Source organism: Equus asinus, chromosome 7, assembly GCF_041296235.1.
Source record: "Equus asinus isolate D_3611 breed Donkey chromosome 7, EquAss-T2T_v2, whole genome shotgun sequence".
NCBI classification, from domain to species: domain Eukaryota; kingdom Metazoa; phylum Chordata; class Mammalia; order Perissodactyla; family Equidae; genus Equus; species Equus asinus.
Genome location: NC_091796.1, coordinates 41,664,581 through 41,689,150, shown reverse-complemented (window position 1 = coordinate 41,689,150; position 24,570 = coordinate 41,664,581). Strand labels below are relative to the sequence as shown.

The 24,570-nt window shown below is 39.5% G+C and overlaps 2 protein-coding genes across 3 annotated transcripts in view; one reads left to right on the top strand and one right to left on the bottom strand.

The window, feature by feature from the left end:
* The window catches only part of DSC1 (desmocollin 1), a 345,309-nt gene extending 344,896 nt beyond the window's left edge, over positions 1-413 (bottom strand). Inside the window, exon 1 of the mRNA XM_070513265.1 lies at positions 248-413. The gene's annotated coding sequence lies outside the window, so the exon portion shown is untranslated. The remainder of the gene's footprint in view (positions 1-247) is intronic.
* DSG2 (desmoglein 2) overlaps positions 1-24,570 on the top strand; it is a 47,942-nt gene that overhangs the window by 512 nt on the left and 22,860 nt on the right. Inside the window, exons 1-8 of one of the 2 annotated variants that reach the window (XM_070513260.1) lie at positions 1,212-1,317; positions 15,479-15,514; positions 16,713-16,847; positions 20,361-20,522; positions 20,672-20,816; positions 21,678-21,844; positions 23,820-23,957; positions 24,071-24,256. In XM_070513260.1, coding sequence (XP_070369361.1) covers positions 20,675-20,816; positions 21,678-21,844; positions 23,820-23,957; positions 24,071-24,256 — 633 coding nt within the window. In that variant the 5' untranslated portion in view covers positions 1,212-1,317; positions 15,479-15,514; positions 16,713-16,847; positions 20,361-20,522; positions 20,672-20,674. Of the gene's footprint in view, positions 1-1,211; positions 1,318-15,478; positions 15,515-16,712; positions 16,848-20,360; positions 20,523-20,671; positions 20,817-21,677; positions 21,845-23,819; positions 23,958-24,070; positions 24,257-24,570 lie in introns of those variants that run through there. The other variant, XM_014845358.3, reaches the window with a different exon arrangement.

Below are 24,570 nucleotides of genomic sequence, written 5' to 3'. Positions count from 1 at the left end.
AGTGCGGAGCCGCGAGCCGAGGCGCGGCGCCCCGGGCCAGCAGGGCAGCGCGGGCGCGGGGTTCGCCCCGACCTGCCCGCTTCCGCCTGAACGGCGCCCGCACGGCCGGCCGCGCTCCCTCTTTGTGCCCCGAGGGGAGAGCGCCGGGCAGGCGGCGGCGGCGGCGCGGAGCCGGAGCAGAGCGCGCCCCTGGAAGCTGCCAGCCGCCCGGGGTTCTCGCCGCCACCCCCGAGCGCCCTTTTCTCACTGTGATCCGTGGGTGTCGTGAGCCCTGCAGCGGGGCACCCCTTTCCTGGCGATCGCCGCTTTGTTCGGAGTCTCTCCCACGGGCAACATGGAGGCAGGAGAGGCAACAGCCCTGCCTGCTCCCGAGCGCGCTCAGGTTCTCAGCGGTGCCCCAGGTGCCCCAGCCCCCGGGCCCGGTCCGTGAACCGCGGAAACCAGGAAATACCTGCATTCTTACTTAGACAGTAACAATGGGTTTTCAAAAAAATGCATTTTACAAAGTTTAATTTTTTTTTGTTACTATTAAAATCACCCCCCCACACACACACAGATAGTTTTGACTTAAAACTCACAAAGTTGGTGTTTTAAAACAGTTTCCTAGTATTAAAGATAATGAACATATGTAATAGTTTTAAGATTTTTTCACTTTAAGAGGTTACAGGAAATCAAAGTGTAGAGCCACAGTCAAATGGGGTTTTCAGAGGTTATTCTTAAAGAAAAGGGCTTCAGCCCCTAGAAAACAATGTTCAGTCTCTGGATCTCCTTTTCTTATGCTTCATTTCTATGCTCCACTTGGAATTTAAAGTATATTTGCGTTCTGTTTGTTAAAGGAAAAGGAATTACGCATAACCAATGTATCTGGTTTATATGGCTTTGCTAAGTGGGTTCGATGAAGAGATTTTATTTATATATAAAACCGGAAAAAACATGACTACTTGAATCTGTGGCTTTAAGTGAACTTTCCCTTGATAGCATGCTAATTAGGACCTTTGGCACACCAGTTTATTTTCATGCTCTATTTATCCATTTCATTTTGCCCAAGTCATTGAGGGAATTTTTCAATTCAGGTTCATTTTGTTAATAAAACTTTTTTAAGACGTAATTTTGGGTTTTGCTTTTGGCTCCAGAATAACAGAGCAACTGCTGCTCTCCTCTGGCTGCTCCCTGGCTAAGGAGAATACCAAGCTGACCTGGCACCCGGCTCCCTTTGAGGATTAAATATTAAATTCCTTCCATATAAGAAAATAAATTAACTTTCCCCGCAAATGACATAACAAGGAAGCCAATTCAAGTACATTTACAGAGAAATAGGTAAATAAATCAGGCATTTTTTTACTTTAGCAATTAAATAATTTTAATTTTTTGGATAATAATTGTTCCTTTAAAAAGTGATTATAACTGAACTGAAACAGATTCTTGGACTACTCTTTGTATTTTCTATTATGCTTTTTGTGATAAAAATTTGAATATGTTTATTTTTGATCAGAGAACAGCAGGCACTTCAACATTTTGTCCCCCAATGTGTTTGAAGAGTAGTCTTCAGTAAAAAATAAAAAGCGTCTGTTAGAAGTAGTTCTTCAGGAAATAAGTCTTTTATAGAAGGGAGTATAAATTGTAGTAGTTATGGGTCAGAGTTCACTTGCAGATAGCATAATTCACCCTAGCTAGTTAAAGCAAGAAGAGATTTATTTCAGGACATCAAGTTAATTGCATGAGTGCCGGAAGGGTTGAGGAAACAGACCCAGTTTGAGCTCTCGGTAATGACTTCAAAGCCACACAGCAGAACCCAAGCACTTAGAGAACTGCTGCCTCACCTGTAATCAGGAACTAACACTGCCACTCCCACAAGGTGGAAACTGCAGCAGTTAGGCTGCTACTTTTGCTGCCAGCTCCAGAATCATGTCACATTTGCTAGGAGGCATACCATCCTATTGAATTGGTGCTCATGAATATAGTGATGGACACTAGAGCCATAATAAGCTTACTGCAGAAAACCAACTCTAGCCACATCTATGCTTGCCAGCAAGAACAGCAGACACATAGCTTCTGCTCTGCTTCCTTTCAGATCTCATGTAAATGCTGATTGGTTGAACCTAACTCACATGCAGAAACTTAGCTGCAAGGGAGTCTGTGATATGTGGTCTTTAGCTTTCCTCTGCACTTCAGGGAGACACACCAGAGAGGTGTTGAGTGGTACCCACATAGCTATCGCACAGTCATTTAGCCCAACTCTATCAAAATGGAAAATAGAGACAAATTTGTGAAGAAAGCCAGAGAATCTTTCCTCATCAAGAGTTCTTTACCGGGGATCCACCAACTCCCAAATGGTCCATAGATAGAATTCAGAGGGTCCTTAGACATGGCTGGGTACAAATTACATATCTATTTTCACAAATCTCTAACTGCAATTTAGCATTTCTTTAAATTATGAGTGTAGAAAAGACTGCAATAGCATTAGCAGTACCTGTGACTTTGTCACAGTAGAAGTCACACATACTTTCATATCATGCAACAGTTAGCTCAAGACACCATTTAGTCTTATCACTAATATGCTTTCTACTAGATCTTATTGTTCAATACGTTGATAACAAGGTGCATGATATTGCATCACAGATTGGTGTTTTTTAAAAAATTGTGATAACTATTTCAATATTGAGTTCATTCATAATGTGATGTTTTTTATTTTATAACTTTAAAAACATTATTCTGAGAAGGGGTCCATAGGCTTCACCAGACTACTAAAGAGAGCACTTGAGGGAGGAATTTTCTGGTGGTTCCCTCAATTTTACCTTTGACTAATTAAGCTTGTCCTTTAAAATCAAGCTACATTTTAAGGATTCAGTGATAGCAAATTGTACTGTGGACAGTCATACCTATTAGTGTATTCGTTTCTTAGGGCTGCTGTAACAAAGTACCAAACACTGGGTGGCTTCAAACAGCAAAAATATATTGTCTCCCAGTTCTAGATGCAAAAAGTCTGAAATCAAGGTGTTGGCAGGGCCACACTCCCTCTGAAACCTGTCAGTTTCCTTCCTTGCATCTTTTTAGCGTTTGGTGGTTTGCCTGCAATCTCTGGCATTCCTTGCCTTGTAGATGGATCACTCCAGTCCTCTGTCTTCACATGGCCTTCTTCCTATGTCTCTTCATATCCTCTTCCCTCTGCGCCTATCTGAATCTCTCCAAACTTACCCTGGTTATAAAGACGCTAGTCATATTGGATTAGGGCTCACACTAGGACCTGAACTTGGTTAAATCTGCAAAGACCTGTTTCCAAATAAGGTCACATTCTGAGGTACTAGGGGTTAGGACTTGAACGTATCTTCTTTGGAGAGACACACTTCAACCCATAGCAAGTGTGTTCAACTATCTATAAATTGTCAATAACGTTGGAGTTTTGCCTAATGTTCTAATATGCAACTGGATAACAGATTTTAGAATAAATTTAAGTATAAATTAGATTGGAAATATTGAAGCCTATAAGAATAATCAGTTATCATATTTGGGACTTTAGAAATGTATGATTTCACATTTGTTTTTCTTTCTAAAATTTAATAGGTAATGGGAAAATGACAGCTCTTAACAGAAGTTTCTTTGATTATAAACTTAGGGGAAAGTACTTTATGAAAAGATATGAGCATTCATTTGGTCTGAATTCTCCCTAATCATTAGAAATACCTTATGAGCTAAATTAAAATCCCAAGGCTGAGGTCCAGAAATATGTATTGACAAAAACGTCTCAATTAGTCTAATTATCAGACAAGTATAAGAGTGAGAATTACCAGTCTAAATTTTGCAAAATAGTTCATTCATGAATGAAGCATACGAATATTTATATGGGAAAAAATTACTCATAGAATAGGCATTGGTATTCTTTAAACTGCCAAATTGTAGTAAAATTCAGAAAACTTAATTGAAATCATAAATGAGCTTTAGAACAATTTGAGCATTTCTTAATCACAGATCACAGCTTTTTTTTCTATCTTTCAATGTGCCACTGATTTTAGCAGGTGAAAACACTTTTCAAACATACAGTCCATGTATGATGAAAGGTGGTTTTCTCTGTTAAGTTTATATTAGAGTATCAGATGTATACCACATATGACATCGCATTATTTTTGTTTATTTCATATTATTAAAAAAATGTATTGAGATTTTTATCGTATGCAAACTTGGTGATTAGGGTGAAGGAGGTGGGAACAACAGGATTTATACCATAGTCTAATGGTAAGATGAGTAATGCCCACAAGAAAGGAAACTGTAGAAACTAACCACGTATGACCACTATTTAGTGACTCCCTTCTCGATTCTAGGCAATGTGCTAGACTTTGGGAAACCACAAAAAAGCCAGACATGTGTTATCCTCATGGTGCTTACAGTCTAGTAAACAAATAAATAGCTAATTTCCAAATGGCTCATGGTAAGAAGAGGAATGATAACAGAACACATAGTATCGTGAAGCCTACAGAAGGAGCTCTAGCACTGAGCATCCCAGCCAAGATCTGAGAATAATTATAAATTAGTGAGATGATACAACGAGAAGGAGGGAGAAGAATGTTCTGGGTAGAGAAAAGAGCATATGCAAAGGCCTGAAGACAGGGTGCATGGTTACTTGGAAGAACTGAAAGAGTTCATTGTAACTGGAACATAGACTATAAGGCAGAACAACATGCAGAAAGATTAATGTAGCCTTCTTGATACCAAGGGAAGCCAGAAAAGGCTAATTGACAAGGGAGTGGTGTTAGGGAGGTGTTCAAATCATTAAGAAAATGAAAAGATGAGTTTTGGTTGAGTTGGTCAGGAAAGCATCGAGAAAGAAGAGATGGTAGTTGACTGATTGGGTACAGTTTTGCCTCATTATTTCAAAAAAAGGAGGGGTTCCAGAACTTGGGGCATTGTGGTCAAAGACAGGCAGAAAAGCCCAGAGAGTACATTGGAGGGAGGGTGCAGCCTGGCAGGGTTGCTTTGGGAGCAGGGGTTCTTGAGGAAGTGTTGGGAGGCAGGGGTGTGCAAGGGGCATTTTGGTTGTCACAAGGCCTGGGATGCTATTGGTGTTTGGTACTCCAAATCCAGGGATGCTAAACATCCAGCAATCTGCAGAACTTACAAGAATTGGCTACTCATGAAGATTTTTTCATACTGGAAATGCCAATAGCACCCCCAGTGAGAATGGTGATCAGTGAGAGGTTCTAATGAGGACTTCAACTTACTTATCTCTGTCCTCTTTTTAAAATGCAAATATCTCTCCGGATTGGTTAAGCCTTGGTACATTCGTTCAATCAACAAATATTATTGAGCACCTACTCTGTGCCAAATGCTTTTTTAGGTCTTACGTCAAAGTCCCACCTTCATGGGAATTAGTGTCATCAGTCAAGCAGGTGCTGCCAGGCTGACTGGGGAATGAGAGGACAGATTTGGATGGAAATGAGAAAAGATGAGGAGAACTCAGATTTCCCCTGTTCTAAAATACCTCCATCCCACTACTTTTTCAAGTTCCCTACGGTGCAAACGAACAGAAAATAAAATTAAAATGAATGGTCCCTACCCACCACCTCATCTTAGAGATCCACTCTCAGACCCAGAAAGTGCTCATGGAGAAATTGGGCAAGGGGCCTAGGTCAGTCATCATCTTAACACTATCAGTCGTCTCTTCTTTCAAATATCTCCTTCCATTGCTTCCTCACTGCTCTAATAGGGGTCCTTTCACCTCTAGGAAGCTACAGTGGTTCTCACCTCCTTTTCTGACCCAGCACAGTAGAGGGATATGCTGTACACACATCACCAGGAGACAGATATGGATGGGAGGCAAGGGAGGTGAGAGTGGGTGGCACAGCAGTGGCTGAGAGGGTGCTGCCCTTAGGATAGTGTGTGTGTAACACAGTGCCCTATTCTCTATTGTCTGTTATCTCTCCTGCCTCCTCAAAGGATTCCCCCAGGACCTGAGCTTAACATTTCTACAATCTGTGCCCTGAGAATCGCATCCTTCTAGCCACTCAGACTTAAAATTTTGGTACCCTCTGACCCATTCCCCTATCTTCCACACACAGGGCATTGCACGTACTAGTGTCCCCATAAAGACTTGCCTCCATCCATCCATCCCAGTACCATTACCCTATTGCCTGTCCTCATTGCATCTTTAATCTTCAGACTGCCTCCTGCCTTTCATCTTGCACAGTACTGCCAAAAAATCTTTCTGAGGCTCTGGTGTCCTAGTATCCCTAACCAGAAGCTGTCAATGGCTCCCACTCCTTATAGGATCAGTGAAGATCCTTGGTACAAATGTGTGTCCTTATTTTCTACTTGCCACCGTCACGTAGTCTACATGCCACGGTGCACAACTTCTTGTTCTTTGCCCTCAGTCTCCATGTTCTGGCAGGTGCTGTCTTTGGAGTTTACCGTGGGGGAAATTGGGTGTAGGGAAGAGAACTTGACATTTTTTTGAGCATCCACTGTGTGCCAGTCACTGGATCTAGCGAATGTTATTAATGGGCAAAGCCAGATAGAACTCAAGTCCCCCGACCATAGGCTTCTTGTCACTCCAAGGGCATCACCGTCACCTCCTTTGCAGCAGTTTTCTACAGTTAGTCATCAGTAAGGCCTGAACTTCTGGACGAGATAATTGGTTTAGTCTCATTACAAGTTAGAATCATTCTAGAAAGGAAAAAAAGGAAAAGAATGTAAATTAAGATGTCTAGTTTCACAGATGATAGTCTTGCAAAAGTATTCATACAACTTTTGAAAAGCCATTGATTTTCACTGTTTTCAATTTTGCCAGCCCGCTATTTGAAGCCAGTTGAAAATACCTGTTTTCCACTTTGGGCCTTAAAGTCAGTTGTTGGTGCATTTCTGGTAGTTCCTCAAGTTTGCCTTGCTGACAGACCAGTGCCATCTAATGGTGAAAAAGGACAGTCTGAGGCTCTTGATTTCCTTAAACTTCTGGGGGGAAACATCTGGTTTTCTTCATTCTGTTTTTCAATGTAATTTTCAGAAATATATTGCAGCAATAAGGTGGCAGCACATCATATTTGTCTATAGAATTATGTAAGGTATATTATACAGATTTACGTATATTTTTCCTGATTCCAAAAGCATTTCTAGCGGGTATAGAAAACACATACCAATAAAATGGTAAAATATTTCAAAAATAGCAAATGCGCAAGGTTAGTAAAACTTAAGCTAGAAGAAGAGGTGTAAACCAGAAGAAAACACTATTTAAAGTAATCCTTGTAGTTAATGAGGACTTGTAAAGTGGGAAATCTACTGAATTTCCTCAGTTGGGGTCTGTTGTTTCACACATCTCTGTAATTAAGGGCTCGTTATCCAGTCTATGAGTTAGCCAGGCTCTCTCCTCTTTTCCTTTCTCCTCTGTGGTTTTTTTCAAAAGTGTGATCCCCAGACCAGCAGCATCAGCATTACCAGGAAACTTGTTAGAATACAGATTCTTGCACCCCACCACAGATCCACGGAATCAGAAACAGCCTTCGGGTGGGGCCCAGAAGTCTGTGTTCGAGCAAGATGATTCTGACGCCGCTCAAGTTTGAGCGCCACTGTTAACATCCCGATTAGAAACCAATTGGGACTAGAAAGATGATTAAATATATCAAGCCTAGTTTTAGCTATTTGTTAGTGACTCTGACTTTAAAAAAAATGTTTTTTGGGCCAAAGAAATTGACACTAAGAAAAGTAATATTGATTTTTATAGGTCTTATGTTTGTCTATACCAAGTTAAAAATAGGAGCTGTCCATGATTACACAAAAGTTAACCTGAAATAAGTTCGCAGCTTTATCTGACAACTCAGGTGTAGCACAGCATTGCTAAATCCGTATTTTAAAATTCTTTGAGTCAATAAATGTTTTCAAGGAAACTGTCTTCCTCTTTGAAGCTAACTTCAATATGACTCACCCAAAATCATATTTGTTACATTAAGATTAGCCTAAACATATGAGGAACAGGCAAAAGATTATGATAAATTGTATAATTTATTGCAGTCAGACTTGAAGTGTGTAAGTTTTACTATATAAAATTCAAATTCAGAGTTGAAAAATTAAAGTTCAAAATATTGCTTTTCTTGTTTCTGGTTTTTTTAATTAGCAACTGTGAAAAGAAATATAATTGTATATTTAAATTAGCTGTTAAAACATTATTCACAATAATGAAGACATGGAAACAACCTAAGTGCCCATCAGCAGATGAATAGATAAAGGAGACATAGATATATGTATATGCACACACACACACATACACAATGTGTGTATACTACTCAGCCATAAAAAATATGAAATCTTGTTATTTACAACAACATGGATGGACCTTGACGGTATTAGGCTAAGTGAGATAAGTCAGATGGAGATACTGTATGATTTCACTCATCTGTGGAAGATAAGCAAACACATAGATACAGAGAACAGATTGATGGCTACCAGAGGGGAAGGGAGATGGGAGGAGTAAAGGGGCGTATGCGTATGGTGATGTATGGCAACTAGACTTGGTGGTAAACACGATATAGTCTGTACAGAAGTTGAAATATACAGGTGTGTACCTGAAATGTATATAATGTTATAAACCAAAGTTACCTCAATAAAATACAAAAATAAATTAGCTATTGAATAAGGCTGCTATAGGAGTTATACTTACATATGGGTCATTTATAAATTGGATTTTTAAGTTGGGATTTTCTAAATAAGTTATAACGTTTAGCTATAAAAAAAGAAATTTTATAAAGACTACCTCTCCTCCTCCCTCAAAAAATAGAAAATTAAGAAGAGAAGGGTATGGTAGGTGAAATTCTAACATAAATCTGACCTATGAAAGGTTATCAGAGTAGCTCAGCAAAATCACTTGATCCACCCTTGCTGCACTGGGTCACTTGAACTCTTCTGAATATGTAAGTTTCTGCCATTACAGAGGTCTTGCCAAGACCTTCTTGGAGGTACAGAGGCTACCAGACCTCCAGCTCTGTCTATACAAATAGAATAATAGGATGTGTGCTCAGAGGAAATAAATAAGTGGCATACATGGCCTTTATCTCATTTTATTCCCTTTAGATCATTTCAGCCAAAGCTGAAAATGCTTTAAGAATGGATTGGGGGTAAGGCAGGGACCCTCAGGACAGTTTCTGATTTTACTTTCTGTGCAGTGCAAAGGTGAAACAAAGAATTTTAAAACATTCTGCCTGGTTGGAAGGGTGGGTAAGGAAAACAAATAACACAGGTGTTTCTGTGCTTGTCCAAGGGTGGGTATGACTTTAGAGAACAGCAGGCACGTGCTAGGTCATCTCTATTTGAGTCCCAAAGATCATCCATTGACCACACACTGACCTCCTGTATAAAGTTCTTTCTGGCTAAGTGGAAATAATAAGCCATTATAATGCCTCAAAGTTGAAACTGTTTTAAACCACTTTGTATCCCTCTACATCTCATCTTTAAAAGATATCTATTAGTCTGACATATTAAACCTTAAGGGGTCACCTCACCGGGGCCTCATAGAAGCACAGAAGAAAATTTCAAGATCGTCTGCTTCAGATTGAGAACCTGTCAAGTCAGGAGGATCTGTCATTCAGTGACTCATACGGGCTACTGGATTCTGCTTATTACTCTCATCAAGGTGACTTCAGAACAGGAAGCCTTTTCTAAAAGTGCCAACCTTGAGAACAAAGAGTACATTGATTGTATTTTGCAGTGATGCCTGGCCTTCCCTCATGCCTCTGCCAGAACGAATTATTTTCCTGCTAGTTACCAGGAAGGCCAGTTTTTACAAGATGCGTAGGATCCAACAGCAGAAATTTAAAAAAAAAAAATTTAACTTTAGTAAATTGGGAAAGCTTTTGAAGGATTTTTCTGATTCATCTAAAAACGCTACTGCTTTGAATACAGAGACCAGAAGCTTTTTTTTTTTTTGTACTTTTCCTCTTCAGCGTTGAAGGCATGTCACACATGACACTTCGCTGTTACAAAGTTCCTTGTGGGGAAACAAAAGAGTTCCACATTTCATAGTTAGGAGAAACCATAATGGCCATCTTGTCCAGCCATCCTTCCAATCCTTGAAACCCTTTACAACATTCCCACAGGAAGTCACTCAGACTTACAGAGCTGGAAATGTTCAAAGGGAAGTGGGAAGGAGTGGGAATGGAGGACAGAAGGCAGGGTCAATTATTCCATTTATATTGCCTGCAATATCCTACCAATTTGGAAATTTACAGAAATCTATGGTTCTCTGGAGTTTGTACAACCTTCTTCACCCTAGTTATTACAGTGTCTTCCAATCAGAGAAATGTGGTCTAAATCAGGGTTTCTCAATGTTGGCACTTTGCCATTTGGAGCCAGATAATGCTTTGGGGGAGTGGGGGGCACTGTCCTGTGTATTGTAGGATGTTGAGCCGCATCTCTGGTCTCTCCCCACTAGATGCCAGTAGCACTCACCATCCCCACCTCCATCCCTGATTTGACACCCAAAAATGTCTCCAGACTTTGCAAAATATCGCAGGTGGCCCCAAGGTAGGGGAGGGGGATGTGTGCACAAAATCTCCCATAGATGAGAACCACTGTTCTGAATTAAGAATGCATTCCGTGAGATACAGAGTCCCAAGGAAACAGCCAATTATTTACTTTAGAAAGGTGTAGTTCAGATCATAGCTATTTCCCTAATCAAATAAACAAATAGTTCCACAGTTGACAGAATATTGGTACAGATCTCTTAGGTTTTTTGTACAATGAGTGTGGAGCAAACATTTTCATCTGTCATGCCTTATTAAGTGTCTGTGAAAACAGGCTACTGCAGTAGGTGTGATAAAAATGCAAATAGAAGAACTATTACGAAGATTCATGACACCCTTAGCTTTAAGGTGCACATAAGTTTTTGTAAGTTTTTAGTGTGACACATACAGAAAAGTGCACGTATCGCAAGTGTACTGAATTTTCACAATCTGACTCACCATGTAACCTGCAACCAGATGAAGCAACAGATTGCCAGCACCCCAAAAGCCCTGACATCATCCCCACAGACTCCCTCCCCTCTTGCAGGACCAGCCTTGATCATTCCCACCCCATGGCCTATCTATTCCCTTTTCAGGACTCTGCCCCACTTGGTCCTTCATTCCTTTGTGGTCTCTGTGCAGAGAGAACCCCTTCTAAGAGCCCCCTCCAGTCTTAAATCACTCTCTGCCACCCTGTCCTTGCTTTAATTTTCTTTACAGCTCTTCTCACAACCTGTTTCTGTCTATCTCCCCAACACTTAATCCAAGAGGATAAGAGCATTCAACTACTTAGCATATGGTAGGAACTTGGGAAGTTGAAGGCATGAATAAATCCAAATTTCAGAAATTTTAAAATGAGGAAAATGCATCTTAGGTGAGGAAATACCATCATAATTCTGTTTACCGAGTGCCTGCTATGTGCTAGTCTTTGCAATAAGCACATTTATCTATTATTTCTTTTAGTTTATATAATAGCCCTGCAAAATGGGTGAACCAGTTAGGTTGCTCTTAAATACAAGTAACAAAACCCAACTAAGTATAGATTAAATAAAAGGAATATTTAATATCTTAAAAGAAATGGTCCGGAGATTGGGCGGCTCCAGACTTGACCAATTCCTTAACTCAAAGATGTTATGGTTTCAGTTTGGCTTCTCTGTCATTTTACTAATTTTATCACTCATGGTCACAAGTGGCTGTGGCCATTGCAAATATCACATCCTTGCTTAGCAGTCTCCAGAAGCAGGTGAAAACAGAGATTGTGCATATGTTTCTCTTCTTGTCAGCAAGGATAATCTTTTCCAGACTCTCCTGATATCTCATTGGCCAAAATTCTCTTATGCGTTGTTATAGACTGAATGTCTGTGCCCCCCCCCCCCCAAAATTCATATGTAGAAGCCTTAGGTCCTTCTGGAACAGAAGAAAAGGACATTAATGGGGAAAATGGTAAAATCTGAATAAAGCATGGAATTTAGTTAACTGTGCATTGTCTAAATGTACCAATATTAATATCTTAGTTTTGACAAATGTACCATAGTTATTTAAGGTGTTAACATTAGGGGGAAACTGCACCATCTTTGCAGCATTGTGTAAATCTAAAATTATTCCTAAATTAAAAATTTATTTAAAAAGAAGTGTGTGCTAGATAGTTGAAACTGAGTGTTGGCTATGTGGGTGTTTATTGTATTGCTCACTCTGCTTTTGTATATATTTGCAATTTAAAAATTTTTTAACATTAAAAATAAGTAAATTATGCAGCCAGCTCCGTGGCATAGTGGTTGAGTTTGGTGTGCTCTGCTTCGGTGGCCCAGGTTCACAGGTTCAGATCCCAGGCATGGACCTACACCACTAGTCAGCCATATTGTGGCGGCAACCCACATATAAAGTGGAAGAAGTTTGGCATAGGTAGCTAATTGGCTCAGGGCTTTTCTTCCTCAAGCCAAAAATGAGGAAGATCGGCAACAGATATTAGCTCAGAACTAATTTCCTCAGCAAAAGAAAAAAGTAAATTCATGAAATAAAATGTAAGATTCTCTGCTTTCAAGACGTTAGTGCTCAAGTGTAACAAAGTTTCTTGTGTTAACTTCTGAGACAGTAATGAATAAGGCAGACTGCATTGTCTCTATCCCTAAACGAACAATTGATATTCCATATCACGTTCTACAACCTTGCTCCTCGAGAACCTGTAGCTTGAGCATCATTTAAGTGCTAGTTAGAAATGCAAAGTATAAGGCTGAACTCTAGACATACTGAATTGAAATCTTCATTTTAACAAGATCCCCAGTAAACAAAATACACGTTCAAGTTTAAGCAGCACTGTTTGAAACCATGTGATTTTCTGCATTTCTTAAGTAACATCTAGCAAGTACATTCCAATAAAAAAAGATCAATGCAGATATACTTAGGAAGGGTTTACCTTTGACTAAAGGATCATACATTGCTCCCTTTTATTTATATCCTAGTAAAACACATTATGTTTGTTCAGAATGATAACATTTACTTAAAATAACACCTGCTTATTATACTTGTGCTAGGCCCGATAAGATTCTAGGGAAGAATAAAAGTGGTAAATATTGGATCCAGCCAACCCCTCAATATGGCCTGTACAAAGAGAAGAGACGATGGTTAGGAGGCTGGGCAAGAAATAAATTATATTTTAAGAATGTCCCCTGATGATGTGACACCGAGGAATCTTGGATCTAGTCCCTAGTCTTTCCACAATTCCCAAAAGAGAAACACGCAGAGAGAAGTGATCCATCTCAGCATTGTTTTTACTTGTTTTTCATACCGTGCCGCCTTTGAAAATACGTAAATTTAGGGAGCACAACTTTGGCTAGAGATATCTCTGGCTATTGCTAGCTTGGTAAATTAATAATAGAGAGGACAAGGAAGACATAATATATCTGACCATAAAATAGAAAATTAAGCATGTTGTGCATCTGCTCCAGAGAGGCTCATACCAGAGGCTGAACATCGACTATCCTTGAGTTTCTCTTTGGAAGAGTAGGGGCAAGAACATGTTCTGACAAGGTAGAGGGAAGAAAGGAAGGTGAGGGATCCACAAGTAGAACAGACCCTGCAAGAAGCCTTCAAAGGGATGTGAAGAAGTGGAAGAGACTTAGAAATTTTACAGAAAGCCCTATTTTCCATGTAGTTCTCTGTTTTCCTGTAGCTCCATTTACCAACTAGGGCTTCTTGGATCCGTGTGACATGAGATGCAGGTGGGAGAAGGCAAACAAGACTGAGAAAATCCAAATTAAGACATTACAGTGAATTAATGCATAAATGGCAGGTGGGGAAGTAAAGGCAATAAATACAACTGTTTCAGTGTGAAATTACAGTAAAAGAAGGTTATGGAGCAGTAGATTAAATGTTAGCAGAAACAAGGATAGGGTTGGTTTATTTTTAAGAGAGGGAAGATCTGAATATGTTTGGTTGTCAGTGTGAAGGAAATGAACATGTTGGATTAGCCAGTAGGGAAGGAAGATAAAAGTTAGTGAAAGGAACAAGGTTCTTGAGAAGGTAAATGTGGGAGAACAAGTAGGAGAGTGGAAGGTAAAGAACACAGATGGTGGTTAACCTTGGAGAGGAATCAAGACACCTCTTCCTTGAAGAAGGGAAGGAAAAGATGATTGAAGGTACAATCTGAGTCAAATAAAACATGGGGTCATCTCCTAAGAATGAGTGGGTTCAGAGGTGGTGTGGGTGTGATTGGCACATTCCCCCGAAGTTTGGACTGGAATGATGGGGCTACAATAAGAGAGAGACAAAGATAAGGTGACTGTATAGTTTATGCTCTGAATGAGCACACTTTTGAGAGGGAAAGAGTTGCTAACAGATGGGATGCCTGCACAATAGGTGTCAGCTGGACGCTCCTGGGCAAATGTAAACATATGGTCACCCTAGAAATGTGCACCACCCCTGTGGAGGGAGCGGCTATTAGCATGGATTGTGATGGGTCCATTCAGTCACCGCAGCTCTCTCTAGCGGCATCGCCAGTACAGGGTCAGAATCAAACAAAGTAATAGACGTTCAGAGTTGGGAAAAAAGTGAGGCAGGAATATTAGAAGTTCAAGAGAATGAGGGATCCCTGACTCATTGATAGCGTCTTTGGAATGGCTGGCAATAGTCTACCAGCATTGCCCAATAGCATTGCCTGCAATGATGAAAATTTTCTCTAGCCGCTTGCCTTCTGTGGCTATTGAGCAAATTAATTTCAAATAATTTAAGTTTAAATCTAAATAGCCACATGTGGCTGCCATATTAGAAGCTGCTGGTTTAGATTAAGCCAGGAGAAAAGAGAAGCCAAGAGGAGGTCAATGGACTGTAAAAGTACAGTGAAAGTCAAAAAGCAGGGTAGGAGTTTATTGTGCAGATTTTAGAGTGAACGTAACTCTGTTTAGTTCTGTGTAATGATGAAGTCTGAAGTGCGACAGTGCTTGATAAGAACCAAAGAAAAGAGTTGGTGGGACTGAGGAAGTTGAGGAATGATGTCCAAATAAGGGCAGTCGTGTGTGTGTGTGTGTGTGTGTGTGTGTGTGTGTGTGTGTGTGTGACCCTGGGGGATAATGGGAGATAGTGTGGGGAGGGGGCAAGGGGCGGTGTGCGTCTCTGTATCTCACACAAAAGGCCTTGAGGAAAGGTCAATGGGTCCCAGAGAACGTGAGATGAAAACCCTAAAGTAAGGAGAAAAAGGTCAGCAAATGGCTAAGATTTCAAGAGGACAGTTTTGGCTTTTGTTTTTCAGTTATTCATTGAGTTCTGAGTTTTCTGCAAGAGGCAGTGTGGATCAAAAAGAATGTAGATTCCTCCCTCTGGCCCTGGTCCTTGTCGGGAGGCAAAGGGAAAAATTATAATTTGTTTCCTTTTGACAAAGGAGGATAGTAGTGGTGGTTAAATTTTTTTTTTAAATACCTATAGTATACTAAGTGGTAGGTCATTAACAATGTATTTAAACTGAATTAAGTGACAAACTGTATTAAATAACAAATAATTTTATTTTACAGATCTGCTGTAACTTTGGAAATGGACTCCATTTAGAGGTAAGGAACCAAGGGGATTATTTTTGTCTTTTGGACTCAGAGGCTTAATTTCATGGAAGACAGTTTGTGCCTTACCAGATTAAAAATGCTCACTCCCTGAGTCCCAGCTGTTCCCATTCAAACAAGTGCACAGGAACAACTATCCAGGGATGTTTGGTGCAGCGTTTTCTGACAGTCTAAAGGTCCATCAATAGGAGAATGATAAAGTAATTTATGATACATAGAAGAATGTCTGTGATGAGGTGCTGAATGAAAAAATCAAGGGGCAGAATGAGAAGTATAGTATAATTCCATTTTTATGGGAAAAAGACTTTTATACACATGCAACTGTATGGTCCTGAGAAAAGATTAACCAAGCTGCTAACAGTAAATACTCCGAAGTGTGAGTGAAAAAGTAGAAAGAAGTTTTACGTTTTTGCGTTATAAATTCTATTTTAATTTTTTGATATAATTTTTTGTTATAGAATTTTTTCAAATAAAAACAAAAAATTCAATGATTTAATGATAACCAGTGTAAATATTTTGAAATAAAACACGTTATGTAGAGCAACAAAATGAGTAAAACCTAGAATAATGATCATTTCTGATCTTAAGATACTAGGTCAGCTGTATTGAAATTTTCCTTGGATAGGATATATGTCTATTAAAGCCTAACTAAAAATTTATAGAGTAATTTTCCACTTAAGGTTCTGAAAATGAAAGATGGGTAATTTAATCCTTTACCCCATTCTTAAAAATAAATTCATTAGCTGACAGGTTACCAGTTTTAGTCAAATTGATAACAACAGGTTACTAAGATTTAGTCTTACAGCATTTAATAATTCATTTTTAAACTGTAAGCCACCACAGAAAAATCAAACTTCATTTTCAGTGAGTAAGAAAAAAATTCTTGACGTAGTATATTAATTGTAACTTGCCCATTTGTAAGGTCACTAAATTACTCTGAGAAATCTTTTTTCACTGATAAGAATGACACCCTACCGCTGTATCATTTGGAGACAGTCTCTTGAACACCTGTCGAGTTTGCTGGAGTGTATTCATTTTCTCTTTGAAAATGGATCTTAAGAAATATGAAATTTATATCTTAAAACTTGCACAGCTATTTTTAAAGTTTTAGTAAAGTCTAGTAAATTTAGTAAATTCCATACTGATGTCTCAGGGTACTTAATAATTTTTTGGCCATATTTTATTGTTGTAGGTCTTCAACACAAGAAATGAAAATGAGCTGCTTTCTAAACATACTCACTTAGTACGGCAAAAGCGGGCCTGGATCACGGCCCCTGTGGCTCTCCGGGAGGGAGAAGATCTGTCCAAAAAGAATCCTATTGCCAAGGTACCTTCTCCAGAGAAAGAGGAAATATATACATATTATTCAAATACGTTGTGATAAAACTTTCATGTTCATGTTAAAATTTAAAGAGAATTATATAATGTACTTACTGAGTCTTTTGACGTTACGTATAATGTTTGAAAATTAGCAGAGCTTAACTTTTAGCAGAAAGTGCCAACCCGAAGATCATCTTTTCCATTCTGAAAGATGCATATTTAGTGAAAATATATATAATTTGGGGCTTTGGTTCAACTAAGAGTTAAGGGATCTGGCACTAGTTGAACCTTTGTTTAACACTTTTCAAAATAAGACACTATCTGTAGGGGAGGAAAAATGTTTCTCTTGCCACCCTCCTAGGCCCTACTTTGTAAATTGGATTGACAAAAGACAGATTAACAAGAGAAAAACAAACAGAAGTGCATGAACATGTGTATTGCACATGTAACACCTGAGCGTACCCAAAAATGTGTAACTCAACAGTTTGCTTTGAACTTGGGCTTAGCAAAGGAACAAATTTTTAGAGAAGTGACTAAGAAAAGGACCTTGAATCTCTAGGGGTAGTAAATTGTGGGAAGGCAAACTAATGGTAGAAAAAGGCTGGTTAGTAAAGTTTGTTCCGTGGGTTCCTGGTGTCATCTCCAAGCCAATATGGGTCTGAAGTTGTCTCTGATGATTAATTTTTGTTCTTCCTGGTAGAGAGGGGAGGGAGGACACCCTTACAGATTTTTGTCCTGCTTTTAGGCAAGAGGGGGAGGGCAGAGAACTTTTCTCCCGTCTGCTCCTTCTCAATTGCCTTCAGCCTCAAAATAATCCTATACCAAAGTAGCTTATTTTGGGGTGGCATATTCTGCCACTCTACACATAAAAAATAATGTTCAAAATGAAAAGAACCAATATCTAATAAGTAGGATAACCATACACTCTACTTGAGACAGTCTTGGTTAATGCCCGTTGTCCTGGCTTAATAATTAATAACTCTCCTTTCACTCTCAAAGGGGTGAGATTTTTTGATAAATTATATAGTAATCATACTAATATGTTAATATGTATCTCAGATTTAGCAGCTGCAAACCCAAACCTTAATTTTTCTCCTAAAGCTGTTTTACATAAGTTCTGCCCATTTCAGTAAATAGCACTGTAATTCTATCCAGTTTTTCAAAAACGTGGCAAGTGCTATCAGTTCTACCCCCAAAATATATTCTAGATCTGCTCACTTCTCTCCACTGCCGCACCCCTCATCCAGGTTACTGTCATCTCTAACCTGTGTTACAAAAGAGCCCGAGACCTTGTCGCCCTGCTTTCACTCTTGGGCCACGCCGCCCCTCGCTCCACCCCCCCAGTCCATTCTTCAGAAACCAGCCAGGGTGAGCAGTTGAAAAAACATCGAAGCATGTTCACCCCCTTAGTGAGACCCTTTCAGTAGCTACAATGGAAGGAATAAACTGCTCTGGTCTACAAGAGTTCTTGGGATTTTTTGACCTTGGCCTCCTCTCTGACCTCAGCTCCTGTTACCCCTCACCCCCTACTCTGCTCCATCCCTAAACTGACACCAGCTCATTCCAGCCTCTCACCCTTTGCATTACTGTTCACTCTGTCTAGAATCCCCTCCCTACAGATACTTACAGTATCTCACAGCATCAAGCCTCTGCCCAAGTGTCAACTCCTAAGAGAATTCCCTTCCCTTCCTCACGCCATCTCTCTCAGTCCTATTACTCCATTTCAGCTTCGTTTATGGCACATTCCACTCAAGACGTTGTGCTGTATGTTGCTTGCTTATTGTCTGGCTCCCTCCATAGAGTGTAAGTCTCCTGAGGGCAGGGGCTTAGTCCTTAGGCTCATAGCTCATACCCTGTGCCCCGAGCCGTGCCAACATCCAGCAGGTGCTCAGTAAACATTGGTGTGAATGAATAAATGTTCGTACCCAAGTGTTACGTTCATCTTTCCAATCTTATAAATGTTGTACATGAAGAGCTCCGTAAAAGAAAGAGCAGCTGTGGAACAAAAGACAACAATTTCCTTTTTCCAGCAATGTGTTGTTTTCATAAAAGCCTTCCAAAATCTAAATTTTTCATCATGGCTTTACATAATAGTATATATGCAATCAGTTAAGGTTTTTGTTTTGGTATTTTTGGTTTTCTGAGATATCTGAGTTATTCACACATTCTTTCAATAGGTTTCCCTAAAAGGCATTGATTCTTTGGGGTTCTATAAGTGCTAGTTGTTCTTCTTTCTAATTTTGATTATATAAGTTCCTAAGAGTAAAATTTACATAAAAAGCAAAAACGTCTTATTAAATTTCCCCAACTTTCCAAATTATCTACAGGTAATACTGTCAACAGTTTAGTATCTTCCGGGTCTTATAAAATGCATAAATATGTGTATACCTACATACTCTTACGTGCATACGTATATACATACAAACCAACACTTATGTCGACACAAGTTTGTTTTAGTTTTAACATAAGTGGAATTATATAATACCTATAATCAGTACATAAAGATCTAGAATATTCTTTATAAATACTTTAGTGTATATATATATATACACATACATATGCAAATACATGTATGTGTGTGTATATATGTGTATACACTGTACTTGGCAAAAAAAGAGACAGACAGAAGCACAGAGAAAGACAAACAGATCGATAGAAGCTGTCTCTGAAGAGTAATCACGGGACTGCTCCAGGTTCACCATTCCGCTCCAGAACTAGAGCTGGTGTCCCAGGAGGTTGGAGGCCCCATCTGCTGTTCCCTTAGTATTCTCAGCAGCAACTCCCCAGCCCCAGTGCATGTTGGGAAACCTATGGGAAGAAAGCGTAACTAATCCTGAGGTTTCAGGAAAAAGAACCCACCAGGCAGGTGGGTGGCGATGGCTTCAGTGAAGTCTAAAGGAGGGAATTGAGGAACCAAGAGGAGGCCACAGAGACTAATCACACTTACTATGCAGAATTAGGGATACGGATAAAGTGTTTATAGAGCATGAAGATGGCAACTACAGAAGACCCAGTGGGTTAGAAACATCAATTTCCTGAAGCATTTTAAGCAGAGAAGGTGCTTGATTATTTTAATCCTTCAAAGGAAAGATGCCTTCTTCATGCTTTCCAGATGATTAAATGGATTTCTGAAGGTGATTTTAACTTTGCAAATTTTACCTTATGTGCTAAACTTAAAATTTACCCCCCCCCCCCGCCGCCACCAGTACCCCTAATGATATCTTAACTTCATAACAACCCTGAGAGGGAGACAATAGTATCTCTCCACTTTACAGATAGCAACACTGAGGCACAGAGAGGTTCAGTGACTGTCTTAGTATCACATAACCATTGAGTGGCTGAGAGGAGAGGAGAACCCAGGTTCTCTGACACCAGCACATCTGCTCTTGAGCCCTTGTGCTCCCATACCTCCTGCTGTCAGCATCCTGACAACTTCAGAGGGAAATTTGCCCTTAAAAATATTTACAAGTAAGTTATAGAGGGTTTAACTGGAGGCATTCCTCTGTTGTTTTTGTGTTAGATACATTCTGATATTGCAGAAGAAAAAGGACTAAAAATTACATACAAATACACCGGAAAAGGGATCACAGAGCCACCTTTTGGCGTGTTTGTCTTTAATAAAGACACTGGAGACTTGAACATTACCCGCATTCTTGATCGAGAAGAAACACCATATTTTCTGGTAAGACCAATTTTACATTTATTTGTTTGGAGTTTTTCTTTGGTAATAGTTATGGTTCGTTTTATTAATTTATTTATTTATTGATCCCTGCTAGTTCAATTACCTTAGCTTAAATCTAATCTTTGCTATTATTTGTGTCATGATTTCAGCTGATGGGTTACGCTTTGGATGTAAGAGGAAACAACCTAGAGAAACCATTAGAACTCCGCATTAAAGTTCTCGATATCAATGACAATGAGCCAGTGTTCACCCAGGCCGTCTTTGCTGGGTCTATTGAAGAGCTGAGTGCAGCACGTAAGAGTCTATTATTTTTATGAATGAATACCCAAGGTCATTTTCTCCTCATCATGTAACGGAACACTAAGTCCTCTCTCTTAATGGAGGCTGAGTATTGCCCACAGGACAAATAATAGTAAACGTATTGCTCTAAGTTTGGACTTAGAAAGACTGCCTTTTTTGTGATAAGTTCAAAAGACTTTACATGGCATCTTTTTTACCCTGAGAACAGATATGGTAGACTGACGTGACAGGTTAGGTCACTAGCAACTCTTCTGCCCTGTAGCAGGGAAGCAGCCATGGACAATATGTAAACAAATGGGCGTGGCTATGGTCCAGTAAAATCTTATTTACAAAGCCCGGTGACTGACTGGCTTTGGCCCACTGGCAGTAGTTGGCTGACCTTTGGCTTACGTTATTTCTCCCGTCAGATTTCTCGACAGCATTGTTAATGCACTCTCCATATGAAGACTTGCAGGAGAGATTCCTCTTAGATCATAGTGTAAAGAATAGCCATGCTTCTCCTGAATTGTTTGTATTTTAAAAAGTATGTATTTGTATCTGTTCAAACTGCTTTCTTTGTATTGGTTATTAAAATTATTATAAATAAATTTGCAGCCCTCCTGTAGCAAGTGTTCAGGACTGCACCCCAAGAATTGGACGTGCTGACCTCAGCCTAGCCCTCATCATGTTTTTTCTACTCCTATACTCCATTCACACTTACTTCCTCATCCAATTAAATCTTTTGATTTTGGTAAACTGTGAGTTTGATGCATCTGAAATCCTTTTGGGAACGAGCTGAAATTATAAGTAAAGTAACAGCGTATATAAGTGTCTTAAAGTTGAGTTTCATCTTGGACACCCTGTTTCTAATGCCAGATACACTTGTGATGACAGTCATCGCAACAGATGCGGATGAGCCCAATACCATGAATTCTAAAATTTCCTATAGAATTGTGTCTCAGGAGCCTGCTTCTTCTCCAGTGTTCCACCTAAATAAAGACACAGGGGAGATTTATACGACCAGTGTTGCCTTGGACAGAGAGGTAAATTAATATTTGTTGTTACTCATCTTTAAACTATAATCCTTTCACATTCTCCTCTCTATTTCTTTTTTTTTCTCCCTCTTTTCCTACTTTGTTCTATATTCCTCATTCATGGGGTAACTCCTGAAATTATCCTTTTTTAGGGATGCGCTGTCTAATATGGTAGCCATTAGCCATAGGAGGCCATTGAGCACGTGGTCTGTGACTAGTCCAAATTGAGATGTGCTGTAACTGTAAACTATCCACCAGATTGGGAAGACCTGGTGTGAAAAAAGGCATGTAATGTAATTATCATCTTGATAATTTTTTGTTGCTTACGTGTTGAAATGATAGTATTTTGGATACTGTAGGTAAAATATAATATATTTGTTTAAAATTAGTATTGCCTATTCTTTTTACTTTTTTAAGTTGGCTGCTAGGAAATTTTAAATTACGTAGGGACAGCAGTGTTCTAAGGCCTCTCCAGTCAGGATTCTGTTTGCTAGAGAGTTCTAAAGCAATGTTCCTTAATTTGTGTTTCTGTAATGAAATCTCAGGAGTCTGCTTTACTTCAAATATATATACAGAGGGAGGGAAAAAATTGAAATAGGAGTCCTACTTACGATAATAGAAATATTTATAAAGGAAAGAATTATTATAAATCCCAAATTGGAGGAAAATTTGCATGAGTTTCCTAGAGAAGCTGTTCCCTCAAACGTTTCACTTTTATATTTCTAACTCAAAGGGAAAATTTTAGATGAAAAAGGGAGATATAGGATTTTTTTAAATGCTGCATACGTGAAGGGTTTAACGGTGTGCAGGAGTAAAATGTTGATGATCCTAAGAACACTGAATTGTCATCAAATATAAAGCATCGTCCACGTGCAGTCAGTGTATTTTGCATTACTTCGAAAATTATTTGACTCTGCCTAGAGAGGGAGAGCATTGTGCCCAGAATTACTATTGGAATCTTTGCAAAATTAAAGAATATTGTTACTCCTAAAATTCTGCTCTGCACTTTTCACATAAAATTAGAGTGGAAAAGTATTATTTTGAATTAGTAGAGTGATTTTTTAACAAGATACTGTCTCTGAAAACCATAGAATGTTTAGCCAGTAATCGTGGCCGCCACTAATTGGGCGTTTACCATGTGCCAGTTGTTATTCCAAGCCTTTTACATAGATTAATCCATTAAATTCACCTAGGAACCCTGGGAGGGAGATCTAATTATTATCCCCATTTTATGCAGAAGGAAACCAAAGGTCAAAGGGATTAAGTGTGTGTCCAACACAGGTAATAAGTGACAAAGCCAGAATTGGAACGCAAGCAGCTGGCTCCAGAGCCTTTGCTGTCCTGCCTTTCACTGAGCGGTTCTGCCCCACCCAGGACCCCCATGCATTGGTACTGGCTGCCTGGTTCCTTCTTAAACTCCAGTCATACTGAAGGGGGCCATCGTAAGGGAGCATGTTGAAGAGAAGGATTCACTTTGGATTAACATCCAAGATGTTGCTCTCTAGACACATTCTCTAAAAATCATGTCTTTCGAGATGTCTGGACAAAGTTCACCAGGTTTTGCCTTCCCTGGCCGTTTTCTTGGGAACTAGATTTTCCTAGCTTAACTTTAGCTGAGCATGTGATGTAGGGCAGACAGGACCAATTCCTACAGTCCTGCCATCACTTCTGGTGTAGAGCAAACTACATTTTGAACACCCCCCTGTGCACAGACTGCATTAAGGAGAGACTTATCTCCTGATAATATCACCAATGGTACCTTTAAGAATTTGACTGTCAACAACTCCTCTAGGGTTTTCTGCCCTTCTGGAAAAGCTCTGATGGCAAGTAAACAGCATCTTCACACAAATAACAGCAGATCATGAAACTTACTTATGAATAAAATATACTGTGGTTCCTTCCCTTGGTGACAAAGTGAACTAAAAACCAGATTTGGGAAGCGATTCATTTTCATCCCAGCTGGATGTTTTTCATTGCCCTGCAGGAACACAGCAGCTATACTTTGACAGTAGAAGCGAGAGATGGCAATGGACAAATCACGGATAAACCAGTGACACAAGCTCAAGTTCAGATTCGTATTTTGGATGTCAATGACAATATACCTGTAGCCGAAAAGGAAACGGTAACTATTATTTTTATAACAAATATACCTACTTATTCATATTTTAGTCCGAAGAACATATCATGTATGTTTGTGTTACATTAAAATAAACATCATATGTTCATGTTTTGCAGTATGAAGGGACGGTTGAAGAAAATAAAGCCAATGTAGAAGTTATACGCATTAAAGTGTTCGATGCAGATGAAATAGGCTCTGATAATTGGTTAGCAAATTTTACATTTGCATCAGGAAACGAAAAAGGTTATTTCCACATAGAAACTGATACTCAAACTAATGAAGGAATTGTGACCCTTATTAAGGTAAGTACTTAGTGTTCAAAACTGGAATGGGAGAAGTTGGTGCAGAGGAGGCAACTGCTATATTTTGAGCCCCAAACACTTACAAATGCTTTACATTCCCATCTAACTGGCGTCACAGTTGTTTGAGATAGGAACTATCCCTTTTTGCCCAGGTTCTGTGTTTAGTAAGTGGTCACAGTACAGTTCAAATTCAGATCAGGGGACTCTGATCCTAACCTGGCAGCATGATACAAGCATCATTATTGCTTAGCACTCTTCTGGTCTTCCTTGCAGCCTGTGCCTGACTATGGCATTCCCATGTCATGACTTCTTGC